This window comes from Canis lupus, chromosome 18 (assembly GCF_011100685.1).
Source record: "Canis lupus familiaris isolate Mischka breed German Shepherd chromosome 18, alternate assembly UU_Cfam_GSD_1.0, whole genome shotgun sequence".
Classification (NCBI taxonomy): domain Eukaryota; kingdom Metazoa; phylum Chordata; class Mammalia; order Carnivora; family Canidae; genus Canis; species Canis lupus.
Window position 1 is genome coordinate 40,854,502 of NC_049239.1, and position 11,076 is coordinate 40,865,577.

The window sequence follows — 11,076 nt, forward strand, 5'->3', positions numbered from 1 at the left end:
TTTATCTACTTCCCTGTCACTTGTGTACACTACACTACTTCATGTTAGGCTTAGTCACCTCAGATGATGAAGTATACACTGAAGATCTCCAGCCTGTGTATTTCCTTATGTCTATACTCAACAGAAATTTCACCCAGGAGATAATTTAAGTAATCTTCAAGGACAAAGAACTTATGTTCTATCTCAAAAAAACTTATGGAGAATAAACAACTCAGTAGAATCTAGGCTGTTATTATTTACTAGATGAAGAAGCTTAATAAATTCAAGTTTGCAATAACAAAAGGGATTTCTTTTTCAGGTGATGTAATTAAGTATAATATGAAATAATGGGGAATAGAAACAATGTGACAGAGTTTGTTCTACTGGGGCTCACAGAGAATCCAAAGATGCAGAAAATCGTTTTTGTTGTGTTTTTGATCATCTACATCATCTCTGTGGTAGGAAATGTGCTCACCGTGGCAGCTATCACCACCAGCCCATTATTGGGGTCCCCCATGTACTTTTTCCTGGCCTATCTTTCCTTCATTGATGCCTGCTATTCTTCTGTCAATAACCCTAAACTGATTGTAGATTCACTCCGTGAAAAGAAGACCACCACATTCAATGCATGTATAACCCAAATCTTTGGGGAACATTTTTTTGGAGGTGCTGATGTCATCCTGCTTACTGTGATGGCCTATGACCGCTATGTGGCCATCTGCAAGCCACTGCACTACATGACCATCATGAATCGGCAGGTGTGTGGCTTGCTCATGGCAGTGGTGTGGGTGGGAGGCTTTCTTCATGCAGCCATACAGATCCTCTTTATCATCCCTCTACCCTTCTGTGGCCCTAACGTCATAGATCACTTTATGTGTGATCTGAATCCTATGCTCAATCTTGCCTGCACTGATACCCACACTCTTGGGTTCTTTGTTGCTGCCAACAGTGGTTTCATCTGTGCCTTAAACTTCCTCCTCCTCATGGTCTCCTATGTGGTCATTCTGCGCTCCCTAAGGAACCACAGCTTGGAGGCGAAGCGCAAAGCCCTCTCCACCTGTGTCTCCCACATCACAGTGGTCGTCCTATTCTTTGTGCCCTGCATATTTGTGTACATGAGACCCGCAGCTACTTTACCTATTGATAAAGCAGTTGCAGTTTTCTACACTATGATAACACCCATGTTAAATCCCTTAATCTATGCCTTGAGAAATGATCAGATGCAAAAAGCCATTAGGAAATTGTGCAGTAGAAAAGTTATTTCAGATGAGAAATAAATATGCCTGAAGTTCAACATTGATTCAATGGAAAGAAAAAGATCAAAAGGACATTGGCATTTGCCAGTAGATTATCTCAGCAAGGAATACTTACAAGTAAAAAAAACAAAAACAAAACAAAGCAAAAAACTAAACTGCTATGAATAATAGATCCTGCACTGAGTGGAGCAGAAAAATGTGCAAGAAAGAGTAAACCCAACTACAGACTATGCTACAAACCTTATACATATTTTAACCATCTATAAATTCTAATGTTTTATTAATAATTCTGCTCATTTTTATAAACCGGGCTTGATGAATACAAGTTGCTTAATAAATCATGGTAAAAAATAAATATGGGGTCATAGAAACAAAGAGTTTTTTGACCTATGAGGGATAATTAAGATTACCCCAAGTTTCCAAATTTCCCTTTAGATGTCAAGTCATTTTGTATTGCTCATATCACCCATCTTATGCTGCTAAACTATCAGATAGAATGAGGGTCCAAATAAATCAACATCTAATTATTTGAGAAGAATTCCTATTTATTAAATAGAGTCACACTCTACAGAGTACTTAACTACTTATTAAAAATTTTTTGATAAGACAGTGTGTCTGATGTGCAATAAATATTGAATGAGTAAATAGTGGTATAAAGGAAGATGAATAAAGGCAAGAAATTGTAGAGCAAAGAAATAGTACTGGACACAAGGGACTTTTTTCCTACTCTTATCTGATTAAGACTTTTGAGAATTCTAGGTAGATCTCCTCGAGAAACCACAATTTGTTTTAACTTCTGCTTAAACTGTGTAATGAGAAAGAAATTGAAATGGAGATTCTCAGTGAAGGAGCAAACAGCTTACCTTGATATTCACCATGCTCTCAACAAGATTTCCTCATCTTATGAATGTGAGCTGTTCATGTCATTGTACTCTGTTAATTAGTTTACTTGTAACATTTCATTATGAAAAGCTGTGTTTAAAAATATGTGTGTGGTTCCATCTACATGCAAAACAACTTGAGAATAAATATATTCCATTTATTTATATTTGATAATGTATCCCTCTCTCATTCATCAATAGAAGTTTCTTAAGTCCAAAGAATATATCAAAGACATTGATGGTTGCTGGGCCTTCAATGATGAATTGAGAGGAACCTGGTCTTGCCTTCACAGAGCTTAGAACCCACAGAGAAAGACCCAGAGAGGAGCAGAAAGGGACAACATCCTGTTAATAAATGGTAAGGTAGTGGCAGCACAGGGTGCTAGGAAAGCATGTTTGGGGGACACACAGCAAAGATCGGGAGTCAGGAAGATTTCCTAGATGAAAAGACATCAAAAATGGATGAAGGGGAATCATCAGAGTGAAAAGGCCTATGTTAGGCTGAGAGTATTTTTGGGAAAAGATGTATAACAAACGCCAGGGGGTGAAAAAGTGTATGCAGAAAACCTAATTAATTCAATATGGTTATAGCTATTCACTCAATAACTAATTATTGAACAACTCCTGTGTATTGGGTTCTAAGCTGGACACTGAGCTTGTAAAAGTCTGCGTAGTAAAATACGAAAATGGAAAATTAGTGACAGGGAAGATCAAGAAGAGTCTCGTGATTGTGTTTAAGCTGAATGCTAAGGACCATGGAGAGAACATTGAAAAGTTCTTCCCCATCCTTTCATGGCCTATACCTTATTTCTTTTTGCACTGAAATGTACCCCACTGTCTGATGTTGCACTTTATCTATCCTAACCTATTGAAGGACATCTTGGCTGCTTCCAACTGTTTTGACAATTATCAATAAAGCTGCTGTTAAACATCCATGAGCAGGTTTTTATATGGGTATAAGTTTTCATCTCCTTTGGGTCAATGCCAAGGAGTGAGATTGCTGGATTATACAGTAAGGACATGTTTAGTTTTGTGAGAAACTGAAAAAACATGTTCCCAAATGGCCAACCATTTTGCTTTCCCACCAGCAATAAATAAGAGTTCCTGTTGCTTCACATCCTCACCAGCATTTGTTGGTGACAGTGTCCCATATTTTGTCCATCCTAACAGGTGTATCATGGTAAAACATCATTTGAGTCATTTGCTTATCCAAAATGTGCATATTGATTAATAAAAAAGGTTCATGAACTTGAAGCAAATTGGTCAAAACCTCACAATTGAAATGTGACAGGTTCAGAATCTCTGCTGTGTTTGACCTAATATACACATATTTAGTCCCATCATCATATTAAGGTCAACTTATGTTGAATTCTACATACAGTACTGTTCTTCATAAAGTTAGATTTATTCCGAGGGCAATGGGTCATTACATACAGTTTCTGAAGAGTGAGCAATGGAATCAGAATTGTCTATTAAATTGTTTCTTTATTTCTTCAGGTCCAAAGACTCACATTTTACAGATAGACTCCTTATAGTTCAGTTTAAAATGTGAATGCCAGATTCCTGGGTGGGAAGGAGTAACATAGCAGACACATGCTCACACATGATAAGCTAGCAATTATGGAAAACAGAATCATCTCTGATAAGTCTGGAGACCTACTAAGGGAAGAAGAACTTGAGGGAATGATATTAAAAATAGGGCATAACACAGCTGAGGTGAATGACAAGAACCACCTTGACCTGATAATTGTCATTTCTGGGTACAGGATGAAACTCAGGATCCATGTTTTATGAGAGCTTTGGTCAGAGAGCTAGGGAATCTCAAGGACACATCTGTTTTTCTCTCATTTGTGAAATAGTGAAGCCACATAATATAACAGGAGAGAAATAGACTTCTAAAAACAATACAGTGTTCAATTTTATTCTTTTCTTCATGTAACATAGTGTTTTAGAGGTTTATCACATTGCATTATCAGTAGTTCATTCCTTTTAGTAAGAATAGTATTCCACTGTACGGCTCTCCCACATTTTGTATACTTATTCACTAGCTGATGGACGTTTCAATTGTGTCCAGGTAATGGCCATAGTGAATGAAGCTGATGTGACTACTCATGTACAAGCTTTAGTGAGGACATATATTACCATTTATCTCAGATTGATACCTGAGCATGGAATTGCTGAGTTATATGTTAAATGTATGTTAGCATTTTAAAAAATTGCCAAACTGTTTCCAAAAGTGGTGGTGCTCTATTACATGTCCACCAGCAATGTATGAGAGTTCCCATGTCCCCATAACCTCACCAAAAGTTGGCATTGTCAGTCTTTTTAAATTTAGCATATACTTGTTCAAAATATTCTCTTATGACTCATACTTTCTGTAGAATCTGTGGAAATGGTATTCTATTCATTTTGGATACAATCTTTATCAGTTTGTTTTTTGGTTGCACATCTTACTGAATTGGCTAGGTCTTTCAGTAAAATATTGAATAATGTTAATTAGAACTGGTGATACTAAGTGTCACTTCTTCCAGATTCCAAAGCAATGACTTTTGGTATACCACAATTCAATATGTTATTGGTCCTAAAAATTTATAGGTAATAATTTATGCATTGTTACAACTATGGTCTTTTTTTTTTTCAAAATTTTATTTAACTTTCAGTTAGCATACAGCAAAATATTAGAGTTAGGTGCGGAATTGTTTTTCTTTATTTTATTTAATTTGTTTGTTTCAAATGTTTATTTAAATTCCAGGTAGTTAATATGCAGTATAATGTTAGTTTCTTTTTTTTTTTAGTTTTTTTAATTTTTTTAAATTTTTATTTATTTATGATAGTCACAGAGAGAGAAATAGAGAGAGGCAGAGACATAGGCAGAGGGAGAAGCAGGCTCCATGCACAGGGAGCCCGATGTGGGATTCGATCTCGGGTCTCCAGGATCGCGCCCTGGGCCAAAGGCAGGCGCCAAACTGCTGCGCCACTCAGGGATCCCATATAATGTTAGTTTCTGGTGTAGAATTTAATGATCCAATACTGACATATAACACCTAGTGCATTGGCTAGGATAAAGTGTAGTTATAATTAGGTGGTAACAAATCAACTCTTGATGTAATAATGTATTTTTTGTCTTAACACAAGCTAGGAATTTACCTCTAAGTGTTGGTATACATTTTTGATAAATACTATTTGTTATAATTTTAAAATTATTCTCTACTTTCCAATATGATTTATTTCCATTACCTTTTACCTTTAAAAAGCTCTTTAAGTAACATATACTTGAGCTTAAAAGTTACATTTTTATTACTGTTTTGTACTTTAACTGCATTGTCATTAGATAAGTTGCTCTACAGATAATTTGACATTTGTCAAGAATAGTTTTGTGGGGGGAGGGGCAAGATGACAGACGAGTAGGGTCCCCAAGTCATTTCTTCCCCACCAACTTACCTAGATAACTTTCAAATCATCCTGAAAACCTCTGAATTAGGTCTGAAATTTAAAGAGAGAACAGCTGGAATGCTACAGTGAGAAGAGTTTGTGCTTCTATCAAGTACAACTTGTTTTTGGCCACTCTGCACTGAGCGAATATACTAGAAGGAAAAACTCACCTCAAAAAAGACTCAGAAACAGTCCTCTTTCCCACAAAGTTACAAAATTTGGATTACAATTCAATGTCAGAAAGCCAATTCAGAAGCACAATTATAAAGCTACTGGTGGCTCTAGAAAAAAAGCATAAAGGATTCAAGAGACTTCATAACTGCAGAATTTATATCTAATGAGGCCAAAATTAAAAAATCAATTAAATGAGATGCAATCCAAACTGGAGTTCTTAACGACTTGTGTTAATGAGGTAGAAGAATGAGTAAGTGACATAGAAGACAAGTTTATGGCAAGGAGGGAAGCTGAGGAAAAAAGAGAAACCAATTAAAAGATCATGAGGATAGGTTAAGGGAAATAAATGACAGCCTCAGAAGGAAAAATCTACGTTTAATTGGAGTTCCTGAGGGTGCTGAAAGGAACAGAAGTCCAGAATATTTATTTGAATAAATCACAGCTGAGAACGTCCCAAACTTGGGAGGGGAAACAGGCATTCAGATCCAGGAGACAGAGAGATACCTCCCTAAAATCAATTAAAACTACTCGACACCTCGACATTTAATAGTGAAACTTGCAAATTCCAAGGATAAAGAGAAGATCCTTAAAGCAGCAAGAGACAAGAAATCCCTGACTTTTATGGGGAGGAGTATTAGGGTAACAGCAGACCTCTCCACAGAGAACTGGCAGGCCAGAAAGGGATGCCAGGATATATTCAGGGTCCTAAATGAGAAGAACATGCAGCCAAGAATACTTTATCCAGCAAGGCTGTCATCAGAATAGAAGGAGAGATAAAGAGCTTCCAAGATAGGCAGAAACTGAAAGAATATGTGACCACAAAACTGGCTCTACAAGAAATATTAAGGGGGACTCTGTAAAAGAAAGAGGAAGTCCAAGGAAGCAATCCACAAAAACAGGGACTGAATAGGTATTATGATGACACTAAATTCATATATTTCAATAGTAACTCTGAATGTGAACTCTGAATTCATATATTTCAATAGTAACTCTGAACGGGCTTAATGATCCCATCAAAAAGTGCAGGCTTGCCTACTGGATAAAAAAGCAAGACCCATCTATCTGCTGTCTACAAGAGACTCATTTTAGACATAAGGACACCTACAGCCTGAAAATAAAATGTTGGAGAATCATTTACCATTCAAATGGTCCTCAAAAAGTAGGGGTAGCCATCCTTATATCAGATAAATTAAAGTTTATCTCAAAGACTGTAGTGAGAGATGAAGAGAGAGACTATATCATACTTAAAGGATTTATCCAACAAGAGGACCTAACAATCATCAATATTTATTCCCTGAATGTGGGAGCTGCCAAATATATCAATCAATTAATAACCAAAGTTAAGACATACTCAGATAATAATACACTTATACTTGGTGACTTGAATGTAGCACTTTCTATAATCGACAGATCTGCTAAGCACAACATCTCCAAAGCAACAAGAGCTTTAAATGATACACTGGACCAGATGGATTTCACAGATATTTATAGAACTTTACATCCAAACTCAACTGAATACACATTCTTCTCGAGTGCACATGTAACTTTCTCCAGAATAGACCACATACTGGGTCACAAATCAGATCTTAATTGATACCAAAAGATTGGGATCATCCCCTGTATATTAACAGGCCATAATGCTTTGAAAATAGAACTAAATCACAAGAAGAAGTTTGGAAGGATTTCAAACACGTAGAGGTTAAGGACCATCCTGCTAAAAGATGAAAGGGTCAACCAGAAAATTAGGGAAGAATTTAAAAGATTCATGGAAACTAATGAGAATGAAGATACAACCATTCAAAATCTTTGGGATGCAGCAAAAGCAGTCCTGAGGGGGAAATACATCGCAATAAAGCATACATCCAAAAACTGGAAAGGACTCAAGTAAAAAAGTTAACCTTGCACCTACAGGAGCTGGAGAAAAAATGGCAAATAGATTCTACACCCAGCAGAAGAAGAGAGTTAATAAAGACTCGAGCAGAACTCAATGAAATAGAGACAGAAGAACTGTGGAACAGATTAACAAAACCAGGAGTTGATTATTTGAAAGAATTGATAAGATAGATAAACAATTAGCCAGCCTTATTATAAAGAAGAGAGAAAAGACTCAAATTAATAAAATCATGAATGAGAAAGGAGAGATCACCACCAATACCAAGGAAATAAAAACGATCTTAAAAACTTATTATGAGCAGCTTTACGCCAATAAATTAGGCAATCTAGAAGAAATGGACGCATTTCTGGAAAACCACAAACTACCAAAACTGGAACAGGAAGAAATAGAAAACCTGAAAAGGGTGATAACCAGGGAGGAAATGGAAGCAGTCATCAAAAACCTCACAAGACACAAAAGTCCAGGGCCAGATGGCTTCCCTGGGGAATTCTATCAAACGTTTAAAGAAGAAACAATACCTATTCTACTAAAGCTGTTCCAAAAGATACAAAGACATGGAGTACTTCCAAACTCGTTCTATGAGGCCAACATCACCTTAATTCCAAAACCAGACAAAGACTCCACCAAAAAGGAGAATTATAGAGCAATATCCCTGATGAACACAGATGTAAAAATTCTTGACAGGATACAAGCCAATAGGATCCAAAAATACATTACGAAGATTATTCTCCATGACCAAGTGGGATTTATCCCTGGGATGGAAGGCTGATTCAACATGCATAGAGCAATCAATGTGATTGATCATATCAACAAGAGAAAAAACAAGGACCATATGATACTCTCAATAGATGCAGAGAAAGCATTTGACAAAATACAGCATCCATTCCTGACCAAAACTCTTCAGAGTGCAGGGATAGAGGGAACATTCCTCAGAATCTTAAAAGCCATCTACAAAAAGCCCACAGCAAATATCATTCTCAATGAGGAAGCACTGGGAGCCTTTCCCCTAAGATCAGGAACAAGACAGGGATGTCCACTCTCACCACTGCTATTCAACATAGTGCTGGAAGTCCTAGCCTCAGCAATCAGGCAACAAAAAGAAAGAAAAGGCATTCAAATTGGCAGAGAAGGGATCAAACTCTCCCTCTTTGCAGATGACATGATACTGTTGTAAAACCCAAAAGACTCCACCCCAAGATTGCTAGAACTCATACAGCAATTTGGTAGCGTGGCAGGTTACAAAATCATTGCCCAGAAGTCAGTGGCATTTCTATACACTAACAATGAGATGGAAGAAAGAGAAATTAAGGACTCAATCCCATTTACATTTGCACCCAAAAGCATAAGATACCTAGGAATAAACCTAACCAAAGAGGCAAAGGATCTATACCCTAAAAACTATAGAACACTTCTGAAAGAAATTGAGGAAGACACAAAGAGATGGAAAAATATTCCATGCTCATGGATTGGCAGAATTAATATTGTGAAAATATCAATGTTACCTAGGGCAATTCACACGTTTCATGCAATCCCTATCAAAATAGCATGGACTTTCTTCAGAGAGTTAGAACAAATTATTTTAAGATTTGTGTGGAATCAGAAAAGACCCCGAATAGCCAGGGGAATTTTAAAAAAGAAAACCATATCTGGGGGCATCACAATGCCAGATTTCAGGTTGAACTACAAAGCTGTGTTCATCATGACAGTGTGGTACTGGCACAAAAACAGACACATAGATCAATGGAACAGAATAGAGAACCCAGAAGTGGACCCTGAACTTTATGGTCAACTAATATTCGATAAAGGAGGAAAGACTATCCATTGGAAGAAAGACAGTCTCTTCAATAAATGGTGCTGGGAAAATTGGACCTCCACATGGAGAAGAATGAATCTAGACCACTCTCTTTGACCATACACAAAGATAAACTCAAAATGGATGAAAGATCTAAATGTGAGACAAGAATCCATCAAAATCCTAGAGGAGAACACAGGCAACACCCTTTTTGAACTTGGCCACAGTAACTTCTTGCAAGATACATCCATGAAGACAAGAGAAAAGCAAAAATGAACTATTGGGACTTCATCAAGATAAAAAGCTTCTGCACAGCAAAAGAAACAGTCAACAAAACTAAAAGACAACCTACAGAATGGGAGAAGATATTTGCAAATGACATATCAGATAAAGGGCTAGTTTCCAAGATCTATAAAGAACTTCTTAAACTCAACACCAAAGAAACAAACAATCCAACCATGAAATGGGCAAAAGACATGAACAGAAATCTCACAGAGGAAGACATAGACATGGCCAACAAGCACATGAGAAAATGCTCCACATCACTTGCCATCAGGGAAATACAAATCAAAACCAGAATGAGATACCACCTCACACCAGTGAGAATGGGGAAAATTAGCAAGACAGGAAACAACAAATGTTGGAGAGGTTGTGGAGAAAGGGGAACCCTCTTGCACTTTTGGTGGGAATCCAGACTGGTACAGCCACTCTGGAAAAACTGTGTGGAGGTTCCTCAAAGAGCCTCAGTGTCCATCAAAATATGAATGGATAAAGAAGATGTGGTCTATGTATACAATGGAATATTACTCAGCTGTTAGAAATGACATATACCCACTATTTTCTTCGACATGGAGGGACCCGGAGGGTATTGTTTTGAGTGAAGTAAGTCAATCGAAAAAAGACAAACATTATATGGTCTCATTCATTTGGGGAGTATAAAAATTAGTCAAAGGGAATAAATAGAAAGGTGATAAAATGAGTGAAAATATCAGTGAGGGTGACATGAGAGACACCGAACTCTGGGAAATGAACAAGGGTTAGTGGAAGGGGAAGTGGCAGGGGGTTGGGGTGACTGGGTGACAGGCACTGATGGGGCACTTGGCGGGATGAGCACTGGGTGTTATGCTATATGTTTGCAAATTGAACTCCAATTTAAAAAAAAGAAAAAATGAATTTGTGGCACAAAATAGGTTGAATTACTTTAAATTACTCATATTCACTCACCAGCTGATAAGTGTAGTTTTTTTTTATATCTATCTATCATCTATCTATCTATCTATCTATCTATCTATCTATCTATCTATACTTTGCTACTTATTATTTTGGATCAAATCCTCTATGTCCTTCTACATGCATACACATTCAGATTTGTAAAAGTTTCAGGGTTGCAAATTCTATCAACAATGATTTTAGGAATTGATTATGGCTCTTGCTTTAAAGTCTGTTTTGTTTTATATGTAATATTAACAAAAATAATATGATATATATGTATTTCAAATACTATTTCATTGTGACTGCTTTATCTTTTTCATGCTTTTAGTTTCTTTTTTTATCTTTCTTTTTTTAATAATAAATTTATTTTTTATTGGTGTTCAATTTGCCAACATACAGAATAACACCCAGTGCTCATCCCCTCAAGCGCCCCCCTCAGTGCCCATCACCCATTCA

The 11,076-nt window shown here is 36.8% G+C and overlaps 1 protein-coding gene across 1 annotated transcript; it reads left to right on the forward strand.

The window, feature by feature from the left end:
• The first annotated feature begins 326 nt into the window (after positions 1–326).
• On the forward strand, positions 327–1,256 carry OR4C10E (olfactory receptor family 4 subfamily C member 10E). The gene has a single exon (NM_001388625.1). The coding sequence runs from the start codon at positions 327–329 to the stop codon at positions 1,254–1,256; it is 930 nt and encodes a 309-aa protein (NP_001375554.1).
• Positions 1,257–11,076: the final 9,820 nt, after the last annotated feature.